Source organism: Perognathus longimembris, chromosome 7 (assembly GCF_023159225.1).
Source record: "Perognathus longimembris pacificus isolate PPM17 chromosome 7, ASM2315922v1, whole genome shotgun sequence".
NCBI lineage: Eukaryota > Metazoa > Chordata > Mammalia > Rodentia > Heteromyidae > Perognathus > Perognathus longimembris.
In genome coordinates, this window is record NC_063167.1 from 66,309,629 (window position 1) to 66,324,103 (window position 14,475).

At 40.1% G+C, this 14,475-nt stretch overlaps 1 protein-coding gene across 1 annotated transcript; it reads left to right on the top strand.

Annotated features, from left to right (window-relative positions):
• Positions 1-1,910: 1,910 nt before the first annotated feature.
• LOC125355725 (monocarboxylate transporter 1-like) lies at positions 1,911-9,804 on the top strand. Its single transcript, XM_048352141.1, has 4 exons — positions 1,911-2,127; positions 3,378-3,521; positions 5,568-6,434; positions 9,530-9,804. The coding sequence occupies exons 1-4, from the start codon at positions 1,911-1,913 to the stop codon at positions 9,802-9,804; spliced, it is 1,503 nt and encodes a 500-aa protein (XP_048208098.1).
• The last annotated feature ends 4,671 nt before the right edge of the window (positions 9,805-14,475 follow it).

Consider the following 14,475-nt stretch of genomic DNA (forward strand, 5'->3'; position numbering starts at 1 on the left):
TGGGCATTCATTCTATTTTCATACCTGCATATGAAGGACTTTGATCGTATTCACCCTCTCTTTCTGTCCTCCTCCTCCTAATGGTTTCTACTTGCAAACTGGTCAAAACTTTGACCCTGGCTTAAGTAAACCAAAGGAGAAGATAAATTTTTCTAAAGAAGGCTAGTAAAACTGTTCCCAACCTCTCCTACCTGCTACTAATTCAAATCTTACAGTGTATTTACTTATTGTTCTCTTTGCTAGTACTAGGTAACAAAAGAAAAAGAGGAAATCTTTTTCTTTGGGTTGTTATCAGTTGGGTTGTTACAGTTACATAAGTCAGGTATAGAGTACATTTCTCTTTGGAGGGAAATATTTTATTTAAAACTACTGGATTCTGAAGTTAGGGTTCATTTTTCTGTTGCGCCCTTCCCCCAGTCCTGGGGCTTGAACTCAGGGCCTGAGCACTGTCCCTGGCTTCTTTTTATTTGCGCAAGGTTACCAATCTACCACTTGAGCCACAGTGCCACTTCTGGCTTTTTCTATATATGTGGTGCTGAGGAATCAAACCCAGGGCTTCATGTATGGGAGGCAAGCACTTTATCACTAGGCCATATTCCCAGTCCCCTTTCTGTTGTTTTTAAAACCTGAGTTTAAACTCAGGGTCTTGTGTGCTGTGGCTCACCTTGCTTGCTCATGGTTGACAATCTCCAACTTAAGACATGCCTCCAACCTTCCCAGCCTGTCTTTGAATCTCTTCCTCAATGTCTCAGCCTCCCTAAGTAACTAGGATTACAAGTATTAGCCACTGGCATCTAGGAAGCTATTATTTAGGAATACATCTAGTCACATAATAGAAAAAAATGGCATCTGCACAGTTGGATAAAATATAACTTTATTGAGATAACTTTCCACTCTCCTAAACAAATTTAGAAGTGATCTTTTGAATTGTAAATTTCTTTGAGTTCAGTGAATTTAAAAAAACATTGTGTCAGAAATGGTACCATGTGGGCTGGGTATGTGGCTTAGTGGTTGAGTGCTTGTCTGGCATGCATGAAAGCCTTGGGTTCGATTCCTCAGCACCACATAAACAGAAAAAGCCAGAAGTGGCGCTGTGGCTCAAGTGGCAGAGTGCTAGCCTTGAGCAAGAAGAAGCCAGGGACAGTGTTCAGGCCCTGAGTCCAAGCCCCAGGACTGGCCAAAAAAAAAAAAAAAAAAAAGTCAGGGACAGTGCTCAGGCCCTGAGTCCAAACTCCAGGACTGGCAAAAAAAAAAAAGAGAGAGAGAGAGAGAGAGAAAGTGGTGTTGGGTGGTTCAAAGTAGTAGAGGGTTAAAGTGGTGGAGCAGTAGCCTTGATCACAAAAGCTCAGAGACAATGCCAAGGCCCTGAGTCAAAACCCAAAGACAGGCAGAAAAAAAAAAAAAAAATTGTGTCACTCCTGGTTTTTAAAGGCAGCCTAAGAAACAGAAAATAAAAAGTAGGTAAGTATTTTGAAGAATAACTTTGGGTAAAGGAGAAAAAATAATAAGGAAACGAACAAGTTGTAAAACTCTTAGAGAGTGTGTATTATGTTTCACAAGTAGATAAGTTCCAAAGAGGAATTTGGTTATCCTCAGCAATGCAGATATTAATTATTGAAACAGATATGCTTTTACATTTGAAGGCCAAAACTGCATTTACTGGGGGAAAAAACGCATACAGTTCAAACGGTGGTGGGCTTCTAATTCGAAGCATTTACTTCTCTGATTGTTTTCCTGCCAAGTTCCAGTAGAACATGCAACACTGAGAAACAATTTCATTATTTCTAACATAGGTGTTAGGAGTTCTGTGAGAGTGCTTTGTTATTGACCTACTTGTTACATACTGTTTTCATTTATATCCTTTAGATATTTGGATTTCAGCTGCATTTTTTAATCCATCTTCACATAAGATGACATCATCAGATGGAGGTCCAGTTGGATATACACCCCCAGATGGAGGCTGGGGTTGGGCAGTGGTGGTTGGTGCTTTCATTTCAATTGGCTTCTCTTGTGCATTTGGAAAATCTGTTTCTATCTTTTACAAAGAAATTGAAGGTATATTCAACGCCAGCACCAGCGATGTATCATGGATTTCCTCCATCATGTTTGCTGTCATGTATGCTGGAGGTAAGTGCTCATTGCTGTTTGGATGTTCAGTAAGCAGATAACAGTTCTGGGGGCTGGGAATATAGTCTAGTGGTAGAGTGCTTGCCTCAGATAACAGTTCTCTATGTCCAGTAGTCTCTGTTCCTGATGATTTTCTCAGTAAAATGTCCAGAATGTTAATTTGTACAGAATATTAATTCTTAACACTGTATACTAAGAATCATTTTTAATGTGTCTAATCAACTAAAGATACCTGGTATCTGTGTCCTCTATTGGCCAATTATAACGTTGTAAAAAAAGTGTTTTTTAAACAATAACTTTTGCCAGACATATTGGTTCATGCCTCTAATCCCAGCACTCAGTAGGCTGAGGTGTCAGAACCCAAGTTCAAGTCAGCTGGACTACAGAGAGAACCCTGTCTCTTAAGCAAACGAACCCATAAAAGATAACTTTCTTTAAAATGTTTTTTAGCCTGAGGATATGGCTCCATGGTAGAGTGCTTGCTTAGCAAACAAAAACCAAGAAACAATGTTTTCAGCTTTTGCTGGCATATAGAAATGTGACTGATTTATTTCCCTAAATTTTATTTGTATATCCAGTAATCCTATTAGGCTCTTCTTTTTTCTAATAGTTCATTGGTAGATTCTATCAAAAATTTTAGATATACAAAGTATCTTCTACAAATACTGATAGTTTGGTTTCTTCCTTTCCTTATACCTTTTTCCCCTCTGTATTACTGCGATGGCTCGGACTTCAAGTATAATATTGAAGAAAAGAGGTGATGGTAGGCATTCCTGTTTTGTAATTTCATGTTGGTTTGTTATTGTTGTCTTCTAAAAAAAATACATTTTAGCTGGTTTTTAAATATGTTTTAAAGTTAGAAGTTGGATCAGATTTGTTGGGACACAATTAATAACAGTAAACTTGCTACATAGATTGGTAATATTCTAGATGTATGAAGAAGCCTACAGATACTTATAACCATGGAACTGCAGCCTGTTTTAAGTTGGTTTGAGGTCTTTCATACCTACTTAAAATCCATCTAATATATTATAGATATATAGAGGATGTACAATCACTGCTGTTTTTTCTACTACACAAACTTCTAATTCCAAAATAATGATAGGAAGCAGAATTCCTTACAGTGGTTTCTGTTTTGTTTTTTCTTGTTTCTGATTATTGTGGGGGATTTGATCCTGACATCTTTCTTTTTGATAATACCTGTGTGAGCCTGGCTTCTGTGTGTTACCAAGTTTTTCATTCTCTCCTAGGTCCTGTCAGCAGTGTGCTGGTGAATAAATATGGCAGCCGCCCAGTCATGATTGCTGGTGGTTGCTTGTCCAGCTGTGGCCTAATTGTGGCTTCTTTCTGTAACACTGTGCAGAAACTTTACTTGTGTATTGGAGTCATTGGAGGTAAGCAGACTCATTTTCACACATTCATTATTTTGTGGACCACTGTAGCATATATCTGCCCATTCATTTAAGAAATAAAACTTCTGCCTTAGAAAATTTTTTGTTTTAAGAGTTTAGATAGATTAATTTAAGAGTAACAGAAAAGCAAGCTTTTAAATGCAGTACCATTACTTGTTAAATAAATGAGTTAAACATTTTTCCTTCCCCTCGCTGCCTTCTTTCCTTTCTGTCTTCCTCTTCTCCACTACTCTCCCTATCTTTCTTCCTTTCCCTAAGGAAAGTTAATAGTGATAGGTATAGTGTGTGGTATACTGACTTGTTCCCACTCAGCATCAAATTTTCCATGAAAATTGGCTCAAATTAGACTAGGAGAGACAGTGCAGAATTTTCTGGTAAAGAAGCCAGATTTTCAGAGTGAAGGACATACCTGAGATCTCTCCTTTTCTCCTTTCTTGTTTTTGTACTGGAGGAATAAACTCAAGGCCTTCTAGATCATTCTAGGCAGGCATTCTACCACATGAGCCACACCCCCTTTTGAATAACTAAATTTAAAAATGAGCACAGGCACTGGGCAGCCCTCCAAATGTCAAGGTCACAAATGTAGAGATAAAGCTGAGGCTGGATGCCAGTGGCTCATGCCTTTAATTCTAGCTACTCAAGAGGCTAAGGATCATGGTCAAAGCTAGCCCAAGCAGAAAAGTTCATGAGACTCTTCCAGTCAACCAGGAAACAGGAAGTGAAGGTATGGTATAAGTGGTAGAGCACCAGTCCTGAGCAAAAAAGCTAAGCAAAAGCATGAAACTCTGAGTTCAAGCCACAGTACCTGTACCAGCAGCAGCTGCAGCAGGAGGAGAAGGAGGAGGAGGAAAAGGAGGAGCTACAAATAATATAAAGAATACATATCACACATACCTCTGCAATGCAAAGTAAACCACCAGTAAAAAAGGAAAGACCATTTGACCATTTAATATTTTATGCTGTATCTGCTCATACATCTGCCTATGCATGCATGCACGTGCACGCACACACACACACACACACACACACAATTATTTTAAAACAAAAGGAAGATGAAGTTATATGTTATGTTTGCAACAACTTTGGGAGTTACACTCCTAGGCAGTGACCAGTTTTTTAAAACTTTATACATCATATACATAGTTTCCCATCTCAGTAAAGATACATTAGATAAATGCTATAATATATGTTACCATTCTGTGATTGGTATAGAGATTTTTCACCTTTTTTATTTTTTTACTATTGATAACTAGTGTTTGTATGACTTCTCAGTACATCTTTATGGCAGTGATTTTCTTCCAGTTCTGAGTTTGAAGTCAGAGCCTCAGATAACTCTACCACTTGTGCCACACCTCCATCCCCTTTTGTCTTCATTCTTTTTGAGATGTGGTCTTGAATTTTGCTCAGGTCCACCTGGACCACAACCCCATATAGCTGCTTCCTGCATAGCTGTGACAACAAGCTTTTTCCCTGAAGGCCAGCTTTTCCTCTAAGGTTTGTACTACCCCAAAATACTTTTACTTGTTTGGTATCTTTCTATGTCTGTGAGACTTATTCTTTTCCTTCTTGGTTCTCAGTTCCATGTTCCTTTGGAAAGCTAATATGAGATTAAGCAGGATCCCATATTTGTTATCTTTTGGTTGCTAGAGTAAAAACAATCTGTGAATGTTTACTTAAAATGGCCCACTTAATGATCTACCAATTATAATAACCTCTTTCATAATTATAATTTTGCTCTCTTTCCATTCCATTTATTTGTCTAATTATTTATTTTTTTTTTTTTTGGCCAGTCCTGGGCCTTGGACTCAGGGCCTGAGCACTGTCCCTGGCTTCTTCCCGCTCAAGGCTAGCACTCTGCCACTTGAGCCACAGCGCCGCTTCTGGCCATTTTCTGTATATGTGGTGCTGGGGAATTGAACCTAGGGCCTCGTGTATCCGAGGCAGGCATTCTTGCCACTAGGCTATATCCCCAGCCCCATTAATTAATATTTTTGCCATAATTCATAATGGGTTTTTTTCCTTTCCTAGGTCTTGGGCTTGCATTCAACTTGAACCCAGCTCTGACCATGATTGGCAAGTATTTCTATAAGAAGCGACCATTGGCCAATGGACTGGCCATGGCCGGCAGCCCGGTGCTCCTTGCTGCACTGGCCCCTCTCAACCAGACTCTCTTTGACATCTTTGGCTTGAGAGGAAGCTTGCTAATTCTTGGGAGCCTCCTACTACACTGCTGCATAGCCGGATCCCTGATGCAACCAATAGAACCCAAGCCAACTGACGCAAAGAAAGTTAAGTCCAAAGAATCTCTTCAGGAAGCTGGAAAATCTGGTGCACAAAAAGATGCAGGTGATGCAAATGCACAGTGTTATGGTGTGACCCTGGAAGAGGAGAAACTATCGGTCTTCCAAACAGTTAACCAAGTTCTGGATTTGTCACTGTTCACCCACAGAGGCTTTGTTCTGTACCTCTCTGGTAATATGATAATGGCTTTTGCACTGGGTGCGCCCTTAGTCTTTCTTAATAGTTATGCCAAGAGTCAACATTATGCTAGTGAGAAGGCTGCCTTCCTTCTCTCTATTTTGTCTTTTGTGGATATTATAGCCAGACCTTCTATGGGAATAGTAGCCAACACAAAGTGGGTAAGACCCAGAATCCAGTATTTCTTGGCTGCTTCTGTTATAGCAAATGGCGTGTGTCATATGATACTACCTTTATCCTCCAGCTACGTTGGGTTCTGTGTCTATGCTGGATTCCTTGGCTTTGCCTTTGGGTGGCTCAGCTCCATTTTGTTTGAAACACTGATGGACCTCGTTGGACCCCAGAGGTTTTCCAGCGCTGTGGGCTTGGTGACCATCATGCAATGCTGTCCTATCCTCTTGGGGACACCACTTTTAGGTATAGTATGATTCTCCACCCCTGTGGCTTTTTTAAATCATGAAATGGGCATACCTCATGGGGACATGACAGAGATCCATAGCCATTTGGTGGAAAAAGCTAGTCTTAACCATGTTTTACCCATGCTGTTGGCACAGCATGCTCACCTAAACAATTATAGGATGGGACTAAGTTGACCTAGCAAGCTAAAAAGAGAAAAATACTAATATACTTACTATAGAAAAATAATATACTTTTTGTATATATAATATTGATATTAATACTTATTTATAATATACTTATTTTTAAAACTTATTATAGAAAACTAATATACTTATTATAGAAAAATTCCAAATACTAATAGCAGTTTCATTTTAATCAAGACATTTATCTTGAAACTATTCAAAAAATACAATAGTAGTTGTGGCAGCTGGGCACCACTGGTTCATGCCTGTAACTGTAGCTATTCAGGAGGCTGAGACCTAAGGATCATGGTTCAGAGCCAGCCCAGGCAGGAAATCCCATGTGACTCTTATCTCCAATTAACCACCAGAAAACCTGAAGTGGCACTTTGGCTCAAAGTGGCAGAGTGCTGGCTTAAACAAAAAGAGCTCAAGGACAGCACTCAGGCCCTGAGTTCAAGCCCCACAACCAACCAATACACACACACACACACACACACACACACACACACACACACACACACACAAGCTGTTAGGGAAAGGATCACAGTGTACCACAGATTGTCCTAATTGCTTTATAAAGCCTGTCACATTTCACAGGTCTTTGGGGCTAGCAGTGGTATTGATTACTTTGTAAATGAAGGAACAGAGGCTTCTAAAATTAACAATCTGTGTAAAGATTCCACAGCAAGTAAGCAACTCTAAAACTTAAGGATTATTCTCTTAGAATCCCACATTCTTGCCAGGGACCAGTGGCGCATGCCTATAATCCTAACTAATCAGGAGGTTGAAATCTGAAAATCTGGTTTGAAGCCATCACAGGCAGACAAATACAAGAGATTCTATCTCCTATCAACCAGCAAAAACCCTGAATTGGAGGTGTGGTTCAAATGATAGAGCACCAGCCTTGAGTAAAAAAGCCACGCAAAAGCTCAAGGCCTTAAGTTCAGATCCCAGTACAGGTACCCACTATTGGCTTTTAGAAACTCTCCACTTCAATTCTACTTATGGTTTTGTCTCCTAAATCTTTAGTTTGCCCATTTTCCCCCATCACAGCCCACCACTCTCAGTCAAAAATCCTGTCTGCTGTTCAGACGATTAACAGCAGCTTCCTAATTGGTCTGCCTGTGTTGGTTCCAGTGTTTTTATATCTTGCACCTCTCCAGTTGCTTCTCAATGCTCTCAGGTAGAATCAAATTCCTTCCTGTGACCTGCTGCACTCTGCAGAGCCTAGCCACATCTGTCTTCTCCGTCCTTACTTCCTACCACTATCTCTTTGCTTTTTGGTCCAACAGCCTGGCCTTTGCTTCCCCTTACATCCCCTTACATCCCCTAACATACCCCTTTGCCTTTGCACTTTCTGTCAGCCTGGAGCCTCTCCCTACCCACTTCTAGGTCATCTCTATCCTCCTGCAATTCTCAGCTCATCAAATTCTCATCAAAAAGGAAGCATTCTTCAGACCACTTCTGAGTCCCAACCCTCTATTTTTCATTAAGAGCTCTCCCGTGTAATTCTTTGGTTAACATCATTCTTCTTTGCTGAACTAGGGGTGTTATGTCCTTTACCTACCCTTGCCTGCAAAGCCAGTGCTGATGAACAGCAGAAACTTAGCCAAACACTGTAATGAGTGATGGTAAGTTAGGAAACTGTGACATCCCATACAGACTAGTTTGGCTGAGTGAAGAATAGTGTTTACCAAAGTTTATTTCTAGACAGAGTTGTTTGATGAGATGTAATAAATGTTAACAAGGATGTCATGGCCAAAAAATAACTTTAATTTGGAAATACCAAGCTAAATAACATGCATTACTACCAACCTCATGAAACCTTGAAGAGAAGGATATATCATTTGACTTTCACTTTAAAGCATGAGAGGTATCTTGGAGCACAGGGGTTACACTAAAGGCCCTGGAGCCAGTCTTCCTGGGTTAAAGCCAAGCAAGTTCACTTACCAGCTTTGTGACCTTGGACAAGTTACTGAATGTCTCTGTCCTTTGGTTTCATATCTGAACAAGAAGAAAATGATAGAAGCTATGTGTGGTGAAGATTAAGTGCTTAGAATGGTGAGAAAGTGTGGCTGTTCCTAGCACAGGGCAAGCATCCACAAGAACAGTCTTTGGGAAATGCTGGGAGAGAAGGAACCCTGGGGGCTGGGAATGTGGCTTGGTGGTAGAGTGCTTGCCTATCATGCATGAAGCTCTGGGTTCTATTCCTTAGCACCACATAAACAGAAAAAGCCGGAGTGGTGTTGTGGCTCAAGTGGTAGAGTGCTAGCCTTGACCAAAAGAAGCTCAGGGACAGGGCTCAGGTCCTGAGTTCAAGCCCCAGGACTGGCAAAAAAGAAAAGAAAGAGCATTGACCTTGGACAGCTGGAAGGCTCTAGAGCTTTGGACAAAACTCCCAAGGGCTGGGAATATGGCCTAGTGGCAAGAGTGCTTGCCTCGTATACTTGAAGCCCTAGGTTCGATTCCTCAGCACCACATACATAGAAAGGCCAGAATTGGTGCTGTGGCTCAAGCTGGCAGAGTGCTAGCCTTGAGCAAAAAGAAGCCAGAGACAGTGCTCAGGCCCTGAGTTCAAGCTCCAGGACTGGCAAAAAAAAAAAAAAAGACTTCCAACTAAGCATCTTTTGAGCAACAAGTTTAAATCTTATATATTGAAAGAGATGATCTACTACTAATTCCGAGGGCTGCTTTTATTTTTCCAAGTTGCTAAAGAAAAAAAAATAACAATATACAAGCCACAAAATCAGTGAGCATATATACACATAAGATGGGTAATTTTTAACAATTTCTTTTACACAGATTTGCCATTTGTGAGTTCATTGGTGATTGGATAACTCTCTTTCTGAGCAAATCCTTCTGCTTTGTTTAGGAAAGGGTAGGTAGGCTTGTTTACTTTCACATCTAGATCTTTGTTCTTTCCATCTCTAGGTCGTCTCAATGACATATATGGAGAGTACAAATACATGTACTGGGCATGCGGTGTCATCCTAATTGTTGCTGGGGTCTATCTTTTCATTGGCATGGGCATCAATTATAAGCTTATGGAGAAAGAACAGAAAGCACAGGAGGAGCATAAAGGGGAAGGCAAAGAGGAAGAGGCCAGTGTAAGTATTGACAAGAAGCCAAAAGCAGTCGCTAAAGCAGCAGCATGTATGGAACAGGAAGGCCCCTCGGAGAAGCATCTGGTCTGGAACCATGCATGATTTGAGAAGCTTTCATTCACAGACACTGGGAACATTCTCTGAGTTGTGTTCTAACCATAGCACTTAAGTGTATAGTTGAGGTCTATGGTAAGCTATACCAAGGGTCCACTGATGGAATTTCTATTTTATTCCTTCTCAGCAGTCTAAAAAAATCACATCCCTTGGAGGAAAGGAGTTTGTAAAAGATAAGGGAAGAAAATAGCTTTTATTTGATTTTTGATTGATTAAAGTATACTTTACACAAGTCCCCTTCCCCTTCCTGTTTTGTTTTGTTTTGAGACATGGTATCCCTATGTAGCTCAGGCTGGACTCAAACTCATGTTAGTCCTGCCTAAAACCTCAGAGTCCTGGAATTACAGGCCTGACACCCTCCACATACACACACCTAGTAATACTAGTGATACCACTCAGGAGGCTGAGGGAACTCCATCTTGAATTTAAGGTTAGTCTGGGGTACGTAGTGAGAACTTGTGTCAGAAAAAAGAAAGAAAGGGAGGGAGGGAGGGAGGGAGGGTGCAAAAAAAAAAAAAGAAGCAGGGAAGGAGGGAAAGATCTGCACAGTTTTTAGAAAAGTATTTAGTCAAATTACTACCATGCTATTAAAGAATTTTTCAGAGCAAAAGTAGTTCCCTCCAACCCTTTGCAATCAATCCCTTCTCCCACACAACCTTTAGGAACCACTAGTGTAGTTCCTGTCCTCTATATAGGGAGGAAAATCTCCCCTCCCACCTCTTGAAGGAGACAGTGAGAACAAAATCCCATTGTTGTGGCTGAGAATGTTGCTTAGTGGTAGGGCTTGCCTAGCATTCATAAAGCCCTGGGTTTGATTCCTCAGTACCACATACACAGTAAAAGCCAAATTGGCATTGTGGCTCAAGTGGTAAAGTGCTTGTCTTGAGCAAAAGAAGCTCAGGGACAGTGCCCAGGACCTGAATTCAAGCCCCAGGACTGGTGAAATAAATCCCAGTTTCCTGGAGATGAGTGACCAGTGACCTAGTGCAGGAAATGCTAGGCAGGAAACAAAGGTAAAGTCCATGAAATATTCCCTCCATGAGTTCAAACACTAAGGCTAATGATTTAATCAGTGAGGCCTACATCATGAAACCACCATAAAGTCTGCTAAGCCACTGTGTTTGGAGAGCTTACTGGTGCCAGAAAATCGCATACAGCCTAGCCTGTGCCATTACCCTGTGCCATTAACCTGTGCCTTGCTCCATGGAGCTCTTCTGTGTGGCTGCTCCTGAATTGTATTCTCTGTAATAAACCATTAAATGTGCATGAGGTGTTCTATGAGTTGTTACAGCAAATCATCAAATTAAAAAGAGCCATGGAAATGCCTTGTCTATAGCTAGCTGGCCAACTACAGGGCAGCCTGCGACATGGTTTCTGTGGAACCAGGTCTTTGAACCTGTGAAGTTTGATGCTATGGTCATTAGCAGTAGAATGCTGATGGAATGATTGTTCATATTGAAAACCCAACTTATTAGGTGTCAGCAATGCTGTGACGGGTCTGTAAATGTCACAGTGAAGTGCATTACTGTATCTTGTACAATTAATATGGATTAGTAATTTTAATTTTCAAAATAGAAGTGAGCCTTGTATTTGGCTTCTTTTGTACAGCATCATGTTTTATAATTTTTTTGTACAGCATCATGTTTTATAATTTGTGTGTGTTGTTGCATTTGTCAGCACTTTTTTGCTCTTTATTGCTCAGTAGTATTTCTTTGTAGGGATGGACCATAATTGTATATTCATTCACTAGTTGATAGTTATTTTGGTTCTTTAAATGTTGATGCTACATGAATAAAGCTGCTATAAACATTTGCATATTCTGTTAGGTAATACTAGGGTTGGGATTACTGAGTTGTAAAGCAAGGACATGTTTATTTTTATATGCAACTAAATATCTATTTTCTAAGTCGCTGCAATTTTGCAGTCCCGTGGCAATGTATGGAATCTAAATGTTCTGCATCCTTGTCCGTATTTACTTATTATTAGTCGTGTGTGTTTGTGTATGCGCACCTGCGCACACTTGTCTAGAGCTTAAACTCAGAGCCTGAGCACTGTCCCTGAGCTTTTGTGCTCAAAGCTAGCATTATACCACTTGAGCCATAGCTCACCTTCTAGCTTTTTTGGTGGTTACATGTAGAAAAGATTCTCACAGACCTTCCTGCATGGGTTGGCTTTGAACCGCCATCCTGATATCTCAGCCTCCTGAGAAACTAGAATTTACAGGCATGAGCCACCAGCCCCTAGTAGGTGTGTAGTTTGGCTTACTTTATATTTTCTTGACAATGTAGTGACTAATGATGTTGGTCATTTTTTCATGTACTTGTCATCCATTTATTTTTAGTGAAGTTTTGTTTCCTAATTTTAACATTTAAAAGATACTAAATGAAGCTGGGAATATGGCCTAGTGGTAAAGTGCTTGCCTCATATACATGAAGCACTGGATTCAATTCCTCAGCACCATATATATAGACAAAGCCGGAAGTGGCACTGTGGCTCAAGTGACAGAGTGCTAGCCTTGAGCAAAAAGAAGCCAGGGACCGTATTCAGGCCCTGAGTTCAAACCCCAGGACTGGCAAAAAAAAAAAAAAAAAAAAAAAAGATACTAAATGACTTGCTTTTCTTGTTTTTCAAACTCCGGGTGACTTTTCATGTTATGTGATAGTGAAATGAGTAATATGTTTGAAAAACCCATAAACAGGATAAAATAAACATAAGTCAATGATTATGAGATCTAACAACAAGGAAAGATCCTTACATTATAAACATAATACAGCATTAAGAAAAAAAGGCAGAGTACCAAGCAGTTATATCAATAAAAACAATGCACTACTGGAGAAGGAGGGAAAGGCAATACACACAGAATTCCAACCATCCTTGTGTTTGAATGGTAACTTTTTCCGTTTATTCCAATTTCCTTTATAAGAATATGTTACCTTGTCACAAATAAAAAGAGGAAAGAGAAATAAGTTTGAAATTGAAGACATCTAACAAGAGCCATTTGTCTCCTAGGGAAAATGAAGCTACTGACTATTACAGGCAGGATATTTTTTTTCCTCTGTCTCTCAGAGTTTCTATGGTGGAAGAGAGTTGAGTCTGACATGGAACACATTGGTCTCCAGTTTTCATCTTGCTGGGACTGCTCCAAAGTTGTGTTGCACAGAGCCATGCGCCCCATGGTCAGCACTAGTGCCTCCTTTCTGCTGTCAAGTATCTTTGAGACAGCTGCCCTTCTGAGTATGTCAGCTACCAGGGGATCTAGAGATTCTGTGCTTACCCACCTCACAAGTTGTGGTTATTACTGAGATCTGCATGAGGAAACCATAAGAGTGACATCACAAAAAAGACAGGGTGATGATGTGTGGCAAAGGAAGTCTACCTTTCTACATACTCACTGACAGATACTATTGACACGTAGGGGCAGTCCAAGCACCATCCTAGGCATTGGGGATCTGGTAGAGGCAAAAACACAACTGCCTGAATTCCATAGACTTTGTTTCTAGTACTGGAAGACAGCTGATGAGCAGGAAGTCATAAGGAAGCAAGTTTTCAAACTAGCCCAATAAACATATTCTTTGCTTTATTCATTCTTTCATCTAAATGGTATTTGGGGGAAGCACTGTCTATGTGCTTGATGCATGAATAGGAAAGAGATAGCAATGAGCAAGGTTAAGTTCCAAGCCCCTACCAGGTCTGCATTTGACAGGCCAGGCTATAATTATGTGTGAGGGACCAGCGCATACTGAGGCACCTGACCCAATCCTGGAGGGCTGAAAGTCGACAAGTACATTCTCAAGCAAGTCGGTCAGTTTCTCTGGCGCAGATAAAACAAGGGCAATGCAATTGTGAAAATGACCTATGAAAGGGGGTAGCTATTCTTTTCAAATAGATTCCCACTTTTATGTTAACATACATTAACACAAGAGATTTTAATAGTTCCATAAATGAATACAACGTGCTTTCAACAAGTTAACACTTTTTAGTATGTTCCGTTAGTCCTTCTTCCTCCCCTCTTTTTCAGATAGTTTGGTGGGTTTCACTATACTTTATTCATATATGGGTGTATATGTAAACATAGATATACATGTATTCATGTATACATATATGTGTGTATATAGTGTACTTTAATCCTCTTCACTACCCCTAGTACCCTCTTTTCTTCCCCACTCCTGCTAATTTCCTTATCATGGCAGTCAAGCCCCGTTGTTATTACTATTATTATTATTACTATTACTATAATTATGATTATTAACACCATCATTTGAGGTCTAGATTCCACATATGGGTTATATGAATAAAATTTGGAGTTTTGAACTTGGCATATCTCGCTCAGCATAATGCTTTGCAGTTCCACCCATTTTCCTGCAAATGCCACAGTTTTATTCTTCACTGTACTTACACTTCATAGTGTATAAATATATTTTCTTTATCCATTCCTCAATGTTGGACACTTTAGGTGATTCAGCTCAGCTATTGTGAATAAAGCTGCTGTGATAAACATAGATATGCAAGTATCTCTCTTGTATGTTGCGCTACACTCCCTTGGATGTATACTGAAGCAGATATATAATTTTACAGCAGAGTCATAAGGTAGATCGCCTTTTGGTTATTTTTTAATCACCTTCCATACTTATTTTTGAGTTATCTTAATTTACATACCCA

Coding starts and splice junctions, on each gene's coding strand:
- LOC125355725 (XM_048352141.1), top strand. CDS start 1,911: ATGACATCATCAGATGGAGGTCCAGTTGGATATACACCCCCAGATGGA. Junction 2,128..3,377: donor TGCTGTCATGTATGCTGGAG/GTAAGTGCTCAT, acceptor ATTCTCTCCTAG/GTCCTGTCAGCAGTGTGCTG. Junction 6,435..9,529: donor CTTGGGGACACCACTTTTAG/GTATAGTATGAT, acceptor TTCCATCTCTAG/GTCGTCTCAATGACATATAT.